The sequence below is a fragment of the Scyliorhinus canicula genome, chromosome 10, assembly GCF_902713615.1.
Source record: "Scyliorhinus canicula chromosome 10, sScyCan1.1, whole genome shotgun sequence".
Classification (NCBI taxonomy): domain Eukaryota; kingdom Metazoa; phylum Chordata; class Chondrichthyes; order Carcharhiniformes; family Scyliorhinidae; genus Scyliorhinus; species Scyliorhinus canicula.
In genome coordinates, this window is record NC_052155.1 from 120,687,537 (window position 1) to 120,708,176 (window position 20,640).

The 20,640-nt window shown below is 46.2% G+C and overlaps 1 protein-coding gene and 1 long non-coding RNA gene across 7 annotated transcripts in view; one reads left to right on the top strand and one right to left on the bottom strand.

Annotated features, from left to right (window-relative positions):
• Positions 1–20,640, top strand: part of LOC119972633 (putative leucine-rich repeat-containing protein DDB_G0290503) — a 590,251-nt gene that overhangs the window by 133,146 nt on the left and 436,465 nt on the right. For all 6 annotated transcript variants that reach the window (XM_038809653.1, XM_038809656.1, XM_038809657.1 and 3 more), the window contains one exon: positions 12,612–12,749. In XM_038809653.1, coding sequence (XP_038665581.1) covers positions 12,612–12,749 — 138 coding nt within the window. The remainder of the gene's footprint in view (positions 1–12,611; positions 12,750–20,640) is intronic.
• Positions 12,073–20,640, bottom strand: part of LOC119972635 — a 53,216-nt gene continuing 44,648 nt past the window's right edge. Inside the window, exon 3 of the long non-coding RNA XR_005462125.1 lies at positions 12,073–12,248. This is a non-coding gene — a long non-coding RNA (uncharacterized LOC119972635). The remainder of the gene's footprint in view (positions 12,249–20,640) is intronic.

The window sequence follows — 20,640 nt, forward strand, 5'->3', positions numbered from 1 at the left end:
CCGTATTCTCCGACTTGCTACTCCTCTCCCTCTTCGCCCAACGAAGCACACACTTACGGTTGACCAAGCGTTGAAAGCGGACCAGCACCGCCCTGGGCGGCTCGTTCGGCCTGGGCTTCCGCAGCAGCACCCGATGGGCACCCTCCAGCTCCAGGGGTCCCCGGAACGACCCCGCGCCCATCAGCAAGTTCAGCATCAGGACCACGTAGGCCCCCAAATCCGAACCTTCCAGCCCCTCCGGGAGGCCCAAAATCCGCAGATTCTTCCGGCGGGAGTGATTCTCCATCTCCTCCATCCTTGCCAACCATTTCTTGTGAAGCGCCTCATGCGACTCCACCTTCACCGCCAGGCCCAGGAGTTCGTCCTCGTTCTCCGAAGCCTTCTGCTGCAGCTCCCGAATCTCCGCAGCCTGAGCCGTCTGAGTCGCCCCGAGCCTGTCCAGCTATAGTAATCCACGGGAGGCAGGAGTTCCGTCACCGCACCAATATTTATTTACAATGACGATATTACAAGAGCAGCTACAAACAGTGCTGCTAGCAGTCCAGTCAACTTAAGACTGGCTCACAAAGCCTACACAGGTGCTTATATGGGCCCCCTCAATGAGCTATCATTGAGGGAGCTCATACTCCAATTGGCCAACCAATAAAGCCAATTGGAGTTCATTACACCCCTCCCCCCAAGGTCCGAGGAATTCCTGCCAGCTGGCATTCCTCTGAGCTTCTTCCTGCTCCTCATCTCTGGGTCTGTCACCTCTGTGTCGTCCGCAGGGTCGTTCTCCGAAGTGGGCGGGGTGTTCCTTATAGGTGCCCGTCTTTTCCTTGACGACCTCCTTGGAAGTTGTTCTTCCTCCTCCTTGGGGAGAGGTGTCGTGGCGGCCTCGTCGAATGTGTCCATCTCCGACTCTGTCGACTGGATGATGGGGTCTGGAGAAATTGCTCGGGGCTGGGGTGTGGGTATCCTTTCCGTCTGGGCTATCTCAGCTAGAGGCGGTCCTGCTTCGCCTGCCTCCAGGTGTGGTTCCGCTGTCCTTATTTGGTCTAGGTGTTTCTTCAGCACCTTACCTCTGATCGAAGGCTCATAGGATATGGGCCCTGTTTGGGACTCTACCGTGCCTTTGACCCACGTTGGTCCATTCCCATAATTCTTGACCCAAACCGGTGCCCCCACCTGGAAATGTCTCTGCTGCCAACTATTATTTTGCCCCCTGCATTAGGCCTCCTGTTGTTTCTCTACTTTCCCCATTAAATTTGGGAAAAGGAGACTCAGCCTTGTTCGCAGCCGCCTTCCCATTAAGAGTTCAGCTGGCGGTATGCCTGTTGTGGAATGCGGTGTGGTCCTGTAATCAAACAGCCAGCGGGAGAGCTTTGTGTCCATTGACGCTGCCGGCTGCTTCTTGAGTCCCGCTTTAAGTGTCTGGACCGCTCTCTCTGCCAGTCCGTTGGTCGCTGGATGGTAAGGGGCCGTTTTGATGTGACAGACTCCGTTTTCCTTCAGGAATTTTCCAAATTCCCCACTTGTGAATGCCGTTCCGTTGTCCAACCCCAATACCTCCGGAAGTCCATGTGTTGCAAACGAGGCCCTGAGCTTTTCAATTGTCGATTCTGTGCTTGCCGCGTATACCCGGTGGACGTCCAACCATTTGGAGTGGGCGTCCACTATCACCAAAAACATTGAGCCCATGAAAGGGCCGGCGTGGTCAATGTGCAGGCGGGTCCACGGTCGGCCTGGCCATTCCCACGGGTGTAATGGTGCCGCTGGTGGCACTCTTTCCCCTGTTGGCACTCCTGGCACCGACGTAACAAGGCTGCTATGTCTGTGTCCAAACCTGGCCACCAAACGTAGCTTCGAGCTAGCATCTTCATTTTAGACACCCATGGGTGTCCGTGATGTAACTCAGTTAAGATTGCCTGACGGCCCTGAGCTGGGACTATTACCCGGGCTCCCCATAATAGGATACCGTCTTCTACGGTTATTTGGTCCCTTCTGCTCCAGTATGGGTGCATCTGGGGCTCCACTGGTCTTTCCAGTTCCCCTGTTAGCAGTAAATGCTTTATCTTGGCTAAAACTGGGTCTTTTTGCGTCCACAAGCGAATATGTTGTGCGTCTACTGGTAGGGTGTCCAAAAAATTTAGCGTCATTACGGTCTCCTCTACTTTTGGTATTTGCGGCGGAGTGTCCGGGAGGGGAAGTCTGCTCAAAGCATCTGCATTTGCTACTCGCGTTCCCGGTCTGTGCTCCAGAGCGTATCTATACGCCGCCAGTAGCAACGCCCAGCGTTGGATTCTAGCTGATGCAATCGGGGGTATTGACTTGTCTTCTTTTAATAACCCTAATAATGGCTTATGGTCCGTCACTATGGTGAATTTCCGCCTGTACAGATACTGGTGAAAGTTTTTTACTGCGAATATCACCGCCAGTGTTTCCTTCTCGATTTGGGCGTACTTCCTCTCAGCCATCGCCAAGGTCCTCGAAGCATAGGCTATTGGCCGTTCTTCCCCATTCCTTCCTCTATGGGCTAAGACGGCTCCTACCCTGTAGGGGGATGCATCACAAGTGACCACCAACTCCTTCCTTGGGTCATAATGCTCTAGGACATTTTTGGATGACAGCTGTTCCTTAATGTCCCTAAATGCTCGGTTTTGGCGGGCGGACCATTTCCATTCTTGCCCCTTTCTTAGTAGCTGGTGGAGGGGTTCTAGGATGGACGCCCTATTTTCAATATATTTTCCATAATAGGTTACCAACCCTAGAAATGATCGTAACCCCTGGACCGTGGTGGGAGCTGGGGCTTCTTTTATTGCACTTACTCTGTCTTCTAATGGGTGTAAACCTGACTCGTCTACTTTATATCCCACGTACGTCACTTATGGGGCCAGAAAAACACATTTTTCCCTTTTTAGCCTTACGCCTGCCTTTGCGAAACGCCTGAGCACTTCCTCCAGGTTCCTTAAGTGTTCCCTGTTTGTCCTACCCGTGATTAAGACATCGTCCAAATAAATCGCCACCTGCGGTAGTCCCTGCAGAATATTTTCCATCGTACGCTGGAATATAGTGCAGGCTGATGACACTCCGAAAGGTAGCCTAGTATAATGAATAAGGCCCTTCAGGGTGTTGATCGTAACGAACTTCTGGGAGTCCTTGTCCAGTTTTAACTGCAGGTAGGCGTGGCTCATGTCCAGTTTCGTGAACAAAAGCCCACCTGCCAATTTTGCATATCGGTCGTCTATTTTCAGGATTGGGTATTTGTCCAGCAGTGCGTATTTGTTTACCGTCTGTTTGAAATCTCCACAGAGACGTATCGAGCTGTTTGGCTTCAAAATTGGTACCACCGGCGCTGCCCATTCCGAGAACTGTACTGGTTTGATAATGCTGTTGCGCCGTAACCTTTCTATTTCGTCATCTACTTTCTTCCTTAATGCAAAAGGTACCGGCCTGGCCTTACAAAATTTCGGAAGGGCTTCTGGGTCCACGTGCAAAGTTGCTTTGGCGCCTATGATTTTCCCCAAACCTTCCTGGAAGACCTCCGGGTATTTTTGGAGTACTCCACTCAACTGCGCGCTTCCACTCTGGAAAATTTTCATCCAATCTAATTTTAGGTCTTTCAGCCAGTTTCGTCCAATTAAGCTCGGTCCGGAGCCCTCTGCTATCGTCAACGGTATTCTGAGCAATTATTTCTCATATTCCACGGGTACATGAGTCGTGCCTAGAACTTCCAGGGGTTCCCCTGTGTAGGTTTTAAGTTTTGTCGATGTTTTTGTTAGGGTTAGTGGCTGAACTCCACCTTTGATTTTTCTAAATGCTGCCACTCCCATTACTGATACGGCCGCACCCGTGTCTATTTCCATTATTGTCGGCCGTCCGTTCACCCGTGGGGTAATCTTAATGGGTTCTGCTTTCTTCGTTGCAATATTACATAATTGTTCCCCTTCGGAGGAGGATGGGGCGTCTAGGTGTGTACTTCCCTGCGTCCCCACCTGCTATTCCTCTTTTGCCACCTCCTTCTAGGGTTTCTGTCGCTGTTACCCCACTCTGTCTGGTGCCAGAAACGGTCCTTCTCTGTTGGGGGAGCCTCAGCCGGTACTTCCCTCTGTCTCCAGTTAGTCCTGGCAGACTTGGGGGCAGTTCTGGGGTTTTCTTTTTTCCTTCTATTCCTCAGGCTTTTCCTGAGAGCGGCTATCTGGTAGCAGGACCCGTTGTGGTAGTCCCTCTCACAGGTATCTACCTCCATTGGCGTGCCCTGTAGTTCCTGCGCCCCACTTGCTGCTTTTTCTAGGGACAGTGCGAGCTGTAACGCCTGCCTGCAGTCTAGCTCCGTTTTCGCCAACAGGCGTTTCTGTATTGTGAGGTCGTTTATACCACACACTAACCGGTCCCGAAGCATTTCATTTAGCGTCGGGCCAAACTCACATTTTTCCGCCAGCCTTCTCAGGCGGGTCAAGAAATTCGTGACTGACTCCCTGTCTTCCCGCTTCGCTGTGTAGAATCTGTACCTACGCAAAATGAGGGGTGTTTTTGGGTCGTAGTGCTCTTTCACCAATTCCGTTAATTCTTGGAAAGTTTTCGTGTCCGGTGCATCGGGATAAGACAGACTACGTATAATGGCGAAAGCGGAGGGTCGGCACGCCGACAGCAGGATAAGCCGTCTCCTTTCATCCGTCAATATATAATTTGCCCGGAAGAAGTAACACATTCTCTCCACATACTGGGACCAGTCCTCAATAGCCAGGTCGAATGCCTCTAACCTCCCAAAAAACGGCATTTTTAAAATGGCAAGGCTTACCCTCCGTGTGCGGCAGCTGGTCTCCACAAAATTCTTAGTTTACCTCGTTGCCACTGTAGTAATCCACGGGAGGCAGGAGTTCCGTCACCACACCAATATTTATTTACAATGACCATATTACAGGAGCAGCTACAAACAGTGCTGCTAGCAGTCCAGTCAACTTAAGACTGGCTCACAAAGCCTACACAGGTGCTTATATGGGCCCCCTCAATGAGCTATCATTGAGGGAGCTCATAGTCTAATTGGCCAACCAATAAAGCCAATTGGAGTTCATTACACTAGCGATGCCCTCAACGGCTCCAGGATCTCAGCCTTTAGTTCCTGGAAGGAGCGCAGCAGCAGCTCCTGCTGCTCCCTCGCCCACTGCTGCCACGCTGCCGGTTCCCCGCCCGCCGCCATCTTGTCCTTTCTGCCTCGTAGCTTCTTCTGCTGCAAAGTTGATTTTCTGGTTGCTCCACTTCTAGTCCAGCCCATCCACTGGCTGCCAAGCACAGAGGCTGTGTTCCCACCCGGGGAAAAGTCAAAACAGTGCCGTTGCAGGCCCTTAAAAGAGCCCGAAAGTCCAAAAATAGCGGGAGCCACCGAACATGCGGCTTAGCTCCGCCTCGCCCCAACCGGAAGAACGTCAAAATTCTTAAGGGCTTATAGCAATGATAGAACTTCCTTCTCAATGGTGGAATACCTTCTTTGGCATAGACTTTGTTTTTTTTTTAAAAGTATTCCACTGACCTCTCTATTCCTGACTCCTCATCCTGTAGTAGCACTGCTCCTACTCCCAGGTCGCTGGCATCCATGGCAGTTTTAAAGAGTTTGGGAAAAATCAAAGGTGGCCAACACTGGTTTGCTTACCAATGTGGCCCTCAATTTTTCAAACATTATTTGGCATTCTGTGGACCATACCATTTTTACTTATTTTCGCAATATATTGGTCAAAGCTACTGAAGTTCGATCCAAATTTTCTTTCGAACCTGCACATATCTTCGAACCTCATACTGACCCGTTTCGTTTTGGGAATGGGGAAATCTAGTAATGCTCTTACATTGGCCGTACTGGTTACCACACATCCTTGTCCCACAACATGCTCTAGGTAGGCCACTTTTGCTTTGCCAGATTTGCTTTTGGCCAAATTGACGACTAAATTGGCCAACAGCAGTTGTTTAAATATGTCCTTCAATTGTTCTACATGCTCATTCCATGTGTCACTGTAAACTACCACATCACCCAAATAGAACATGCAGTTAGGCACCCTAGCCCCTACTTGGTACATGAGTCACTGAAATGTAGCTGGTGCATTTTTAAATTCGAACGACATCGCTTTACACTGATACAATCACCTTGCAGTCACAAAAGCAAATATCTCTTTACCCCTGGGCGTTAAAGGAACCTGCCAATACCCCTTCAATAGATCGATGTTCAAAAGAATGAGGCACTGCCTATCCTATTGAACCAGTCTTCCAACCTTGGAATCGGATAGGAGTCCATTTTGGTGATGGCATTGATTTTCTGGTAGTCTGTACTGAACCGAATTGTCCCATCCGGCTTAGGTACTGATATGACCGGCAAAGTTCAGCTAGTCTTACTCGGCTCAATTAAACGACTCTTCAAAGTGTATTGGATTTCAGCTTCTAACTGAGTGAATTTCTGTTGGTTCAGTTGATAAGGATGCTGATTTATTGGGCTGGAGTCACCAACATCGATATCATGTTCACTTAATGTAGTGCACCCTGGTGTGTCCCTACACATCTTAGACTTTTGCAGTAGCCTTTGTTGCTCTTCTAAGTATGTAAACTCAGTTTCTAACTGTTTTAGTATTACTGTATTTGCTAGTCTTACCACAGAAGGGTCACTCTGTGAGCTGTCAACCTCTTTCCCTACCTCACCCTTACCATTGACATAAAGTTAGAATCTTGGTCACATTGTACTTCTCAGGGTAGGCAATAGAATGTGAAAATCTGCGGCACCTTTTCCACTACTACCTGAGTTGTAAATGTCCTTAAAGGTATAGCTTCCGGAAATCTGGTGGTCATACCTGTAACCATAAGAATGTTCTAATACTCTGCCGTCATTTTAGGCAACCATCCTACGCAATTGACCAATACCTGATGAGAGTGGTATGGGTATTAAAGGTGTGGGTCTAATCCTGTGTTGCAGTTTACCTATTTCCTGACCAGTATGACGGGGTCTACAGAATTGCACTACATCCTTTTGCAGTCCTGGCCAGGAAAATGGCTGTTGACTGATGCCTTAGTTTTCAAAATTCCCACATGTCCTGCCATTGGTATCTCATGTGCTATTTGCAGTATTTCCCTCCAATATTTGGGTGATAATCTCCACTTCCTCATCAGAAATCTGTTCTTAATGTAATAGCACTCTGGAACCCTTTCAGGCTCAACTTCTGTGAGAGCTGACTGTGCTATCAATGTAATTCTGGGTCTTCCTCCTGGGCCTCAATTAATGAAGTACTACCAAACACTCCCTCGGTTTTATCCTCATTCTCAAGGATAGCTTTGGCTGTTCTACCTCTGACTGTGGTGTCACTTCCATCTATGCAGATGGACTTTATTTAGCCATTGCCCTGGCCACCACGCACAATGGAAAAATATCTGGAAATTGTTCCTCTAACTGTCTGTCTCCTTATCTTTCCTCGGGCTCTCTGTAATCAGGGGTTAAGCTATAACTTTTACTCCTGCCACATCTATCACCCGAAGTAACTACTCTGTCTACTGGTAACTTCTTAACCACTCTGACAACTAACGAGCCTGATAATAAATCACACTCTAATTGTACTTTATGCAATGGGACTGGGATGTAATCTCCCCTTATTTCATTCACTAACACCTCAGCTTTCATTTAACCCTCTGGCGGAGAAACCGAGTCCCTCTCTAGTAAGAGAGTTTGCGTAGCACCTGTGTCACTTAAAATAGTTATGGGTTTGGCCTCATCATTTGATGAAAATGAAGCAGTCTTTCCCTCAGACATAAACTCTCAGAATTGATCATGTTTGTTGGAGGTCAATCATCTCAGTCCTGGACACCACTGCAGAAGTTCCTCAAGGGCGAGTTCTAGGACCAACCACCTTCAGCTGCTGCATCTATGACCTTCCTCCAAATTCCAGTTAGATGTGGGGATGTTCGCTGACGTTGTTCAGCACCATTCAAAACTCCTCAGACTCTGAAGAAGACCACATGCAAATGCAGGAACATTTGGACAATATCCAGGAATAGGCTGACAAATGGCAAGTAACATTCATGCCATGTATGTGCCAGGCAATGATCATCTCCAATAAGAGGAAATCTAACCATCGTCCCTTAACATTCAAATACATTACTATTGCTGAATTCCCTGCTCGCAACATCCTGGGGGTTACCATTGACCAGAAACTGAACTGGACTAGCCATATAAACACTGTGGCAACAAGAACATTATTATTCCGAGAGTGTCATCAGTGAAGCATATGAAAGTCATTAGGCTGAAGATAGCTTCCTTGGGTGCCCTTACAGTGAAGTTATTAGAACTATGATGAATGCTGCCGTTGTATTGAACACAGATTCACAAAAATGATGCTAGGATTGGGAAATTGTAATTTTGAGGAGCAATGTAAGATACTAGGATAATTTCCACTAGAGAAAAGAGAACCAAGAGGAGATTTGATTGAGTTTGTTTTTAATTATGAAGAATTTTGCAAATGTTATTAGATATTTTGAGAGTTAGTTATGACTGCTCATCAATTTAGGATACTCATTCAAATGGGAAGGAATTTAGGGGAATTTCGTCACGCAGGGTTGTTGGAGCATGGTTTGCTTTCCTGAAATGTTTGGGTAAGGCAAAAAATTGTAGTGTGTTTTAATGAAAAGTTCTTTAAATATTTGACGTGGAAGGGGAAGCAATGGATATATGGGATTAATTAGGTTTGTTCTGCAAGGAGCAAGCTCAGATAAAATGTGTTGAATGACCTTTTGTGTTATGAACTTTAAAAAATTAATATACGGGATGTGAGCGTCGCTGGCTAGGCCAGTATTTATTGCCCGTGAGAAGGTGGTGATGAACTGCCTTCTTGAACCATTGCAATCCTGGTGGTATGGGTACACCCACAATGCTGCAGGGAGAGATTTACAGGATTTTGACCCAATGATAGTGAAGGAACGGTGATATATTTCCAAGTCAGTATGGCGAGTGACTTGGAGAACTTCCAGCTGAAGGTGTTCGTAGGTAACTGGGAGATGCTCACTAAGGAGCCTTAGTGAGTTCCTGCCATGCATTTTGTAGATGGCACAGATGGCTGCCACTGTTTGTCGATGGCGGAGGAAGTGACTGAGGAAAGGATGTCAATCAAGCAGGCTGCTTTGTCCTGGATGGTGTTGAACCTTTTAGTGTTGTTGGAGCTGCACTCATTCAGGCAAGTGGGGAGTATTCCATCACATTCATGACAGGCTTTTGGGAGTCACAAGGGGAGTTAGTTGCCATGTGATTCCTAGCCTCTGACCTCATCTTGTAGCCACAGTGTTTATATGACTAGTCCAGTTCAGTTTCTGGTCAATGGTAACAATTAGGATGTTGATATGGGGGATTCAGCGATGGTAATGCTGTTGAATGTCAAGCGGTGATGGTTAGATTGTCTCTGGTTAGAGATGGTCATTGTTTGGCACTTGTGTGGTGCAAAAGTTACTTGCCATTTGTCAGCCAAACCAGGATATTTTGCATTTGTGCATGGACTGCTTCAATACTTGAGGAGTTGTATATAGTGCTAAACATTATGCAGTCATCTGTGAGCATTCCTACTTCTGACCTTGTTATGGAGGTCACTGATGAAGCAACTGGAGATGGTTGGACCAAGGACACTCCCTTGAGAGACTTCTGCAGTGATGTCCTGGAGCTGAGATGTTTGACCTCCAACAACCACAACCATCTTCCTTTGTGCCATGCTTAGATCTGATCTGTTTGTTGTGGAATTGCTTAGCTCTGTCTGTTATTTGGTGCTTATGCTGTTTGGCACACAAGTAGTCCTGTGTTGTAGCTTCACCAGATTGACACCATGGGCGCGATTCTCCGCCCCCCACGATGGGTCGGAGAATAGCGGGAGGGCCTTCCCGACATTTTTCCCGACCTCCCGCTATTCTCCCCCCCCCCCCACGGCTGCCCCACGACAGCGATTCTCCCCTAGCCGATGGGCCGATTTCCCAGGCCTTTACGGCCGTTTTCACGAACTCCAACACACCTGCTCTCACAGTTCGTGAAAACGGCCGCAAAGTGCCGTTCTGGAGAACCATGCCGCCGATTGGCACGGCCCCACGATCGGTGCCCACCGATCGCGGGCAGCGGGTCCGAACCCCGCGCACTCTTTGTTCCTCCGCTGTCCCGCTGGATCAGTCCGCGGGGCGGCTGAGGGGCATAACGGCCCGCGCATGCGCGGGTTTCACGCATATGCGTGAAGACGTCATCCGCGCATGCGCGGATTGGAGGCGTCCAATCCGCGCATGCGCGGCTGACGTCATCGTTTGCGTCAGCCGCCGTTAACCTTGGCGCGCGGGCTTAGCGCAGTTCGCTAAGCCTGCGATGCCGAGGTTCACGGGGCCCCGCTGCTAGCCCCGACCGGGGAGCAGAGTCGGGTCCCGGGAGGGGGCGCGGAGGCTGCCGTGAAACACGGCCAGTTTCACGGCAGCCTTCACGACTCTCCGCATTTGCGGAAAATCGCGCCCCATGTATGCCTGGTGTTGCTCCTGGGATGCCCTCCTACACTCTTCATTGAACCAGGTTTGATCCCCTGGCTTGTTGGTTACGGTCGAATTGGGGATATGCTCGACCATGAGGTTACAGATTGTGGTTGAGTACAATTTTGCAGCTACTGATCGCCCACAGAAACTCATAGATGTCAAGTCTTGAGCTGCTAGATCTGTTAAAAGTCTATCCCATTTAACACAACCTCTATGGTTCAATGCTCGTTAGAAAAAAATCTCTACATTTACCCTTACCCTGGTAGCTAATTTTTCTACTGTGAGAGGAACTTTGTTTGTGCTCTTGAGGTGATTTGGTAACTCTCAAATAATATTGAAAAATTTATTTTTAGAAGCAAGTTTTGTAATGTTGCTTGTGCTGCAAAATTGACAAATTACTGAAAACAGTCATGCAATAGCCTATTCTTTCTTCTTAGTTATCTTCTCGTGCCTAGAATCATGAAGCTGACCAAGCACATGCTTAGGTCTATTACCGTAGCTAGTTATTCCTGGATTATGTCACCAGAGACTTGTGGGGCACCAGTCTGCATCAGGAGTTTTTCCTGCTCTTACTGCCTTCCATAGGTATGTTGGAAGGACTTGCAGGCTGATAATCAACCTGCTTAGTCATGTTATGAACGCACCTTTTATGGCCAGTAAGTCCTGGATTGGGACTCGAACCTGGAGCTGTTGACTCAGAGGCAGAGGCACTACCCAGCGCACCACAAGACCTCCTGAATGTCAGATGATCTTAAGATAAAAATAAAATGTGTTATAATTGAAGTGTTTATCTTATAATTGGTCAAACACTGTTAAATTACTAGTACTGCCAGGAATTTAAAAAATAATTATTATTTAAAAGTGCTATTCTTGGTTTTAATCACCTGTTTTGATTAATTAATTGTCTGCATCTGTCTCTTTCAAGTTTGTTTTATACATATTTTTAAATAAATCAGTGCAGTATTATCACAGTCAGTAAAGAAATAACTAGATATAAAAGCACTTGCTAATAATGAAAACTCAAACCAAACCTCACTGAACTGTAACACAGCCTCAGTTCTGCATATTGAACTGGGCCACTGTGTGAAAAGAGCCCTATGCTTGCTATTAGTTATATCACAAATCTGAAAGTTTAAAGAAAAAAATAAAAGAAATCTAAAAATATTAACACTTTAATTACAGAATTTCACGGCGATTTTCATTTAATTTCATTTCAATTAATTAGCATACCAATGCATAAATATTTTATTTATTGTGTTCTAACTTCTAGACGGGTCAGGTTTTGGCTAGCATGGACTTCACTTTAAAATATTTAAAGTAGAATTTGAAGGCAATTAATAACAATATGTAGAAATTGATTAATTGATTAACTTGGTAAGGTTTACAACTTGCTTTAATTGCTTAAAATAGCATTTGTCAGTTTTATGTTTTATTGACAATCTTTATCGATTTATCCGATTTTGTTCTTTGTCTTGTCTCTGGTACATAAGATTCACATGTGCTGTTGAAATGGGAAATGGTTGTATTGATTTCCTTAACTTCAGCTGAAATGCTAAAGATTTTTGGATAAGCTTTCTCATTACTTAAGCCAAAATCAATACGAAAGAGCTCCTTTTAATGAAAGAGCGGTCTGAACACCTACTGCAGAAATGGAGTCCTGTTCATCCTTTGCTTCAGGCATTGATCACCTAGGCTGTTTTACTGATATCCAATTGGTTGACATTGTCATTCAGCTTTGTGGGTAAACTTTGCAGCTTCTGAAAAGAAAAGACATGATACGGAGATGACAAATGAAACCCTTTACCTGCAGCAGGAAAAAAAGTGGGCTTCTTGTTGAAGTATACTTGCAAGCTATTCTCTGTAAATTATTTGGGATAACTGCCTTCAATATGTGATCTACCAGCACAACAATATGAGTAGCTGCATGGAATGCAATACGTTAATACAAGAGAATTGAAGGAATGTTGATTATGTTTTTAGTTTGTTGATTGTGGATAGTATTTTCTGATTTGGGAGAAGAGGTCAAGAATCAATATTCAGTCTTCCCTTGCTGAAAGTAAGTTCATAGTAATATATTTTCTTAGGCTACTCTCCTTAATTATTTGCTGGATTCCTTTCAGCTTGAATCAGAGGAACGTATGATTCAGAATCTTGAAGAGCAACAAAACAAGAAGACTGAAGCTCATGGTCGGACAGCTCAGCACGAACAGAATGAACGCTATGTTGATTACAAGCCACTTCAGCAGGCACAACATAAGGTATTTTGCATAGCCATCATTAACTGTTCTGTACTACATAAATTATCTACTGATGGGTTAATTAAGAGTGAAAGGGACTTGTAGGCATGTGCTCGGATACCAGTATCATGTTACTGTTTATTAATTTATTAATAATTTATTAGTTTTTAGTTAGCGGTCTTTTCCTGTAAGCTTGCTAATTACAAAATCCGTAACGCCATATGGAATTATTTTGTACACAGGGCATTATGTTTTTGATTCATAGCTGCGAAAGTGCAATTGTGTGATGGACAATTTTTGACACTTTCTGAGCAGGATACTCGGCTGTCGGACAGTCTTGTTTTTGTTATTTCAGACTTCTGTGAGTCTCATACAATTCAAAGTGTTGGTAATTGATTTATATAGTTTGTGTATAGGGGCCAGGGAGAAGTCAATATTTTAAAAGTCTGACACTGGCAACAAGAATATACTAAAATAGAGGAGTAGCATTTGTTGCATTATTCCTCATGTCTATTTCCCTGTCAGCAGTCAAAGCTATCCATGTATGCTGTAAATTACATGAAGTTTTATTTCTGTAATCTTAAGAGGGCTGAGTCATACATATTTTTTTTTAACCAACCTCAAATTCTGAAGGAGCATCCCTGACATAGTGATTGGTAATTTATACCAAAGTATTAGAATCTACACTGATAAAGGTAATGGAACACGCAGCTGTGAAGTATACATCCTTTTGGACTGGTTTGAAACTTTCAGCTGGTTTATATTAAAACTTTCAGTGCTAATTGTGTTCATGTTATTTCTAATTGCTGCTCTGTGAATGTTTTAATAGACATATAATCTAACTAACCCTTCTTTAAGAATTATTAGAGCTTTTTCTTTAATTTGAATCTACATTATAGTCATATTTGTTTCATACCGATTTTCATACTGGCATAAACACACAAGCAACAAAAGAGAAAATATGTTTTATACAGAGCCTATATAATAACAATGCCTATATTTTGTTTGAAAATACTTCGTAACACGCACATCCAGAGAAAACTTTAATGAATGTCAAATTTATTAGTGTTGTTTAAACATAAACTAAATTAGTCGTGAGTCAGAGAATTGGAGTATACTCTGCATGATGGAGTGACTGTTCACTGTCTTAAACCTGATTGATGGAATGAAAGTCTTTTCACATTCTGCTGGTTGTAAGAATTCTACGTGAAAAGGTTTTTTAGTTATCTCAATTTCTGGAGCTTTGCATCAGTAATCATGTCAGCATGTCCCAATCGCTGTAGGATGCGTCCCAGTCCCAGGTGGACCTTGGTGAGACACTGCGGAGCATCTCCCAGTCTCCCAGGTGGGCATTACTGTTCAATGACATTCCAGGTGGCCGCTTGGGCCTTGTTGTATCGGGTCACAGCATCGGTCACCAGCCTCCGTACTTGTGTCATTACCCAGGTCATCAGCGGGTACCCTTTATCCCCCAAGAGCTAACCGGCCATCCTGGGGTGGTTCTCGAAGAGGCTGGGGATTTCTGACTGCCCCAGGATGTAGCTGTCGTACACACTCCCTGGGAAGCTTGCACACATGTACAAGACCTTCAGGTGGTGGTCGCACATGAGTTGAACGTTCAGGGAGTGGAACCCCTTCTGATTGATGTAGGGCACACCCTGATAGCCGGTGCGCACAAAGCGACATGCATGTCATCTATTACCCCTAGACCGGTCACATCTCGGCGACCTTGGAGAATCATACTGTCCGGTTATCTTGTTGGACCTGGTCCATGTCAAAGGTTATATAGTTAGCTGCTCGGGCAAACAGGGCAAACCCACTTGTGGCTTGTAGCTTGTTAGATGCCATACAAGTCCATGCTTGAGCCCTGGAATGATCCTGAGACATAAACGTTCAGGGCTGCGGTGACCTTGACGGCCACCGGGAACAGGTATCCTCCTCCACCTGGTGCCAAATCTGTGAGGCCATGGCACAGGGGCCGGACTGACCCCTTGTTAGGGCAGAGCCTCCTTTGCCACACGCTGTCCGTCATCTATTTGAAAGACTAGCGATGCCTGTACACCTTGGGTCGTCACTGGCCTCCACCTCTGGGTCGGTCCCTGGCCTGATGGGCAGCCGAAACCTTAGGTGCGGGTTGGGATCCTGTACATGGGATAATTGCTCAAGCCTCTGTCGATGTTGCTGCTGTCGACTCCTCCGGCTTCTGGCCGCCTGGTCTGCCAACAGTACTGCGAGGGCAGAATCTGCCAGGTTCGACATATCATCCATCCTGTGTAATATCTGTAAGGAATTGGGGTGGGTGTGAGACTGGCAATCAGTGGTGTCCTCTCTGCCCTGGGACCCTACATTTCCCCATTGCTCCTGCCCCCCACCCACCTTCCACTTTCAAATCCCCTGCCATCCAGCATGCCTGCGCAGCAGAGACCCTGGTCAACGGACCCCACCTGTATCCCAGACCTGCACGTAACGTTACCTGGACCGTGGTGTTGCTTCCTTCAGTGGTTAGGCATTGTGTCCAGGCATCACGGTCTGACTGGGATGCTGGGCAATAACCCCCACATGCTACATGCTGCATGGCAAGCCCAACCATGGGAGTTCACTTGGGAGCTATGAAGTGCTGACTTAATTACGATTGCCAATTCCCTATAAGCAATAGCCTTTAGTTGTGCAGCCAGAGGCCTCCACGTTTGGGAGTTATGGATGGTTGGTGGGACAGACAGGCAGGGGCTGGGGTTCCCCCCGTAATGGATGCACACAATCCGGGGTGGCATCACGGACCCATGGGTGCTCCCGTGCTCATTGCCACAGTGCTCCCGTGCTCATTGCCTGGGAGGGAAGATGCTTAGTCAGCTTCATGTTTTTAAAAAGGTGTACTAATTGGCGCTTGCATGACCACTTGCTGGGGAGGCCATTATATAAATGTTGCTCCCATTAATTGAATGGAGATTGGCTTTAAGTGGTGTTTATTGGTTTTTCGCCACACCACGGGGAGGATCCTGATTACGCCAATGGCAGCGGGCCAGTTTGATTGCAAACTGCTTGGCCTGGTTCTCGATTGTGTCTCATCCGTAATCTAATAGCTGTGTTGCGCTCTCGCTCAAGTGCAACGTGGCCATTAAATCATGCCCTAAGTGTGTGCTAGCTCGCAGGGAAACTCCAAGGCCTGGAAAATTGACTAAGTGTGGTTAGGTAACGGTGGGGAACTCGTCGATAGAGCCGGCAAGGGACTCCCAGCCAAACCCGCCTGAAATATCATTTAGAAACTTTTCCGTTGGATGGCGTCCCATAAGTTTTAGATTAATAATTGAGAAAAGCATGGAACAATCTCAAGCAGAACTTCTAAATTGTAAGAGAACTAACGGGCGCGATTCTCCGCTCCCCACGCCGGGTGGGAGAATCGTGGGAGGGCGTCGCTTGGAGGGCCGGGCGTCTCACGACACGCCCCCATGGCACCCCCCGCGATTTTCCCACCCCCCGCTCGCCGTTTTTCACAGCAACCGGCGATTCTCCGGCCCGGATGGGCCGAGGGCCTGACGTTCCCGACCGGTTCACGACGGCGGCAACCACACCTGGTCGCTGCCGCCGTGAACATGGGTGCCAAATGCTCGTTTGTGGCTTGTGGGGGGCGGAGAGGGGAGTGAGCACCATGTCCGTGCTCGGGAGGGGGCTGGCCCGCGATCGATGCCCAGCGAGCGTTGGGCCGGCGTCTCCAAGCGACGCACTCTTTTCCCCCCCGCTGCCCCACAAGATCAAGCCGCCACATCTTGCGGGGCGGCGGAGGGGAAAGTGGCAACTGCGCATGTGCAGGTTGGAGCTGTCAGCCGTCGTGACGTCAGCCGCGCATGCGCGGGTTGGAGCCGGCCAACCTGCGCATGCGTGGCTGACGTCACTTAGGTGCCGCCGACGCGTCATTCGCGGCGCGCCGCCTTGACGCAAACGTCAAGGCCCGGTGGGCGAGAGTTACGGAGCGCCGCTCCTAGCCCCATGGGTGGGGGTGAATAAGGTGCGAGGAGCGGCCTCCGAGGCCGTCGTGAAACTCGGCCGAGTTCACGACGGCCTTCCCGATTCCGCGCGGGAGCGGAGAATTCCGCCCAACATCTTTGGATGAGAGGGGATCTAACCAAAGTGGACCCAAAATCTGACAGGAAAAAGCTGTAACAGTGGTTAATCTTTAAGGAGGAAATGTTTACGGTACAGCTCGGTCGAGTCAGGTCAAGCCTGGGGGCAGGGAGGATAGTCAGATGGGGATTGGGTGCATTGGTGAAGGGGTGTCCCATGGGACATTGAGGTCAGGGGAGAGGGGAGTCCCGTGGGAGATTGGGAATGGGGGGTAGATAGTCTGGGGCGGTAGTTGGAGATGGAAGTCGGAAGCTGCAAGTGGTTTCAATTCTTCGTTCTGTTTCTGGGCAGCTATTGGCATAACATGGTCAGAACCATCTTCTGTGTTATTGGTGTAAAGACAACAATCTCTCCTTCAACTTCAGCAAAACACAGGAGCTGATCATTGACTTCAGAAAGAGAAGTATCGTACATGCGCCTGTCAGCATCAATGGTGCGAAGATGGAGATGCTTGACAGCTTCAAAATCCTAGGTGTGCACATCACCAACAATTTGTCCTGGTCCACCCACGTCGCCGTTGCGTCCAAAAAGCACAACTGCACATATACCTCCTCAGGAAACAAAGGAAATTCGACATGTCCATATTTACTCTTAGAAATTTTTACAGATGCACTGTAGAAATCACCCTATCTGGCTGCATCACAGCCTGGTACGGCAACTACTCGGCCCAAGACCATAAGAAACTACTGCCCAGTCCATCACGCAAACCCATCTCCCGTTATTGACTCCATCTACACCTCCCGTTGCCTGGGGAAAGCAGCAGCATAATCAAAGACCCCTCCCATCCGGGTTATTTTCTCTTCCAACTTCTTCTATTGGACAGGAGATTCAGAAGTCTGAGAACACGCACTATCAGGTTCAAAAACAGCTTCTTCCCTGCTGTTTTCAGACTCCTGAATCACCCTCTTATCGACTGAACTGATCTCTTCAAACATCTTCTCTACTGAGCAGTACTACATTCCGTATGCTTCACCAAATGCCTCTGTCTATGTATTTACATTGTGTATTTATGTATGTGCTATGTTTTTTCACATATGGAACAATCTGTATGGACTGTATGCAGAACAATAGTTTCACTGTACCTCGGTATACGTGACAGTAAATCAAATCCAAATCCTGCATAGTAAGCGGGTAGGAAGGGATGGTCCTATTCGCTACAGTGAGGGTGATTAGAGGCTCTGGGCAAGGCTAGGATACTTCATCAGTACTTGTCGGTGTTTACTAAGGAAGCGGATGCTGACAAAGTATTGGTAGTAGTGAAGATGGTAAAGGAAATGAATGGGGGAAAAATTGATTTTGACAAGATATATCAGAAAGGTTGACTATACCGAGAGTGAATAAATATCCTTTTTAGGAAGACTTGCATCAAGGATGCTGAGCGAAGTGGGGCTAGAGATAACAGAGGAGCTTGCACTTGCCATTATCTTCCAGTCTTACCTAGATATGGGAAGCTGCCAAAGGAGTGAAATGTGGCAAATATGACATTCTTATTCAAGAAAGGGTGCATGGAAATTCTGAGTAACTATGCTCTGGTCAGTTTAACCTCTGCTTTTTCCAGGAAAAGATCAACAGGCACTTGGAAAGGTTTGCATTAATCATGGAGAACCAACAAGGATTTGTAAAAGCCAGAATATGCTTTACTAATCTAATTGAATTTTTGATGAAGTAACAAGGCTATTGAAGGAAATGCAGTGGATCTTGTCTATATTTATTTTAAGAAAGCGTTTGACACATAAAGGCAGGTTAAAAAAATTGAGGCTTTTGAAACACGAGGGTCAATGTCAACTTGGATTTTTAAAAAATGTGTTAAGGACAGTAAACAGCAAGTTGTGGTAAATGGTTGCTCTTCAGACTGGAGACAGGGGCAATCCTCCAGCATCACTACACAGGACCACTACTAGAAATGTTCGAATTAGGAACACATCATGTAGTGAAGGGGAATAGAGTGAATTAGGAACAGAGTAGAAAAAATATTTCTATTGTGAGAATTTGACTAAACTTAACATTGTAGCAGAAGGAATAGAGGAATATTCTAGGATCACGTAGGCTTCAACAGTTTTAAAGGTGATTCATGATCGCCTTTTCGAGGACTACGAAGGATGGAAAATATATGCTGTCATGGCCAGTGACATTCTTATTCTGAGAATGAAATTTTATGAAGCAATTTAATTTCAAATTAAATGTCTGAGAGTCTGAACCTATACAATATTTATGGTAAAATGACAACACAGGTATGATATATGGTTCCTACATAATGTGGGAGTTTTGAGTTACAAATATTAATTTGCACAAGCACAACTGGAAACATTTTCTCTGACTGAAATCTCTAGACTTGAGGTAGACAACCTGAAGAAAAGTTTGGAGACTAGTCACGTCAGTCAGAGATTAGGAAACCGGCTGTGGTCTGCTGAGGAAGAGTGATTATACACAATCAGGAAACGTTAGGATGGACAGTATGATAAAAATATGAATGTGCATGAGAGGAGAGAGAGGTTAAGTAAGGTTTAAAGAAAGCAGTGACTGAGTATGAGGATCGATTATTCAAAAATATTTTTAAAAAAGCATGGAAGTATTCATTTTATGAGTGAACAGAGAATTGTGAGAATATAAGAACAATGTTTCTCTATGTTGTTACAACCTCATGGGTAGTGCACAGTCAATTCCAGCCCCACTTGACCTGGAGTCACACACAATTGAAATTAATGAATATTTCTTTGAAAAATACCCAAAGTCTTTGGCCCTTAACTGCCCAATAACTACAGTCACCAGGTTTGTAAATTTAAACACAATTAATTTTATTAATAACAGTAACAATAATTAAATGTGCACTAAATACAACAGGTCAACTAGTATTTAACTCCTAACCCCCCCCCCCACTTAAACTCGTCTCATCTGCTACACACATGCACACGACTAACAAACATAGAGGGGAGACCAGGGGTGTAAAATAGTAAGTAAAAGGGATAAAAGTAGTTGTTACAGATAGTTGTCTTATAGCATACCTTTCTTAAATGTAGTCTTTCAGTTCGAGGTTCTCTGTTTCCAGTCTATGATGGTTTTCACTGTCGATTCACTCAGGTCTCTGCAGTTTCAGAAATACAGCAGCTTTTCTGGGCAAAACACGAGGGGGAGAGTGAGCAGGCCCTTTCCTCTGAGCATCCAGGAATCAACTGTGTTTCCCCAGGCTCTCTGAAAATCATGCCACTTAGGCAGGACCCAGTCACTGCCTAATTACTGGGTAGAATACAGCCTTTTGGTCAATTCATTGCCCACCCACCATCCAGTTCAATCGAATCCCACTGATCTCTCAGCGCTGCAAAATCTGAGTTTTTCTTTCTGAAAGCTCGCATAATGTTCTGTTTTGAATTCCTTTCTGCCCCTGCTTGATTTTGGAAAAAAATGTCCATTAAGCATCCATGGATCAAAATGATAACAGCAAAAATAAAGAAAGGGGAAATAAGGGAATCACCAGGAAGGCCCCTTACAACATGCCTGGTTGCAGTGCAGCAACCTGAAAGATGCCCTGCACAAGTCAGTGCTTTTAAGTTAGCTTATGTACACTGCTGTGTGAAAGATTTAAGGGGCCTTGCAATTAAAATACATCGCCCACGCACTAGAGAAGAAAATTAGAGGGTATGTTGCTTCCATTACACCCCCCATGACAGATCATGTTTTGGTGGTGAAATGTAATAGGTGGCTAGCCCATTGCCTTCCCAGCCACCCTGACCTGATCTTCATAATACGGTAGGCGAGCGGTGCCGAAATCAGCAATCCGCCCTGCTAGTTTGAAGAA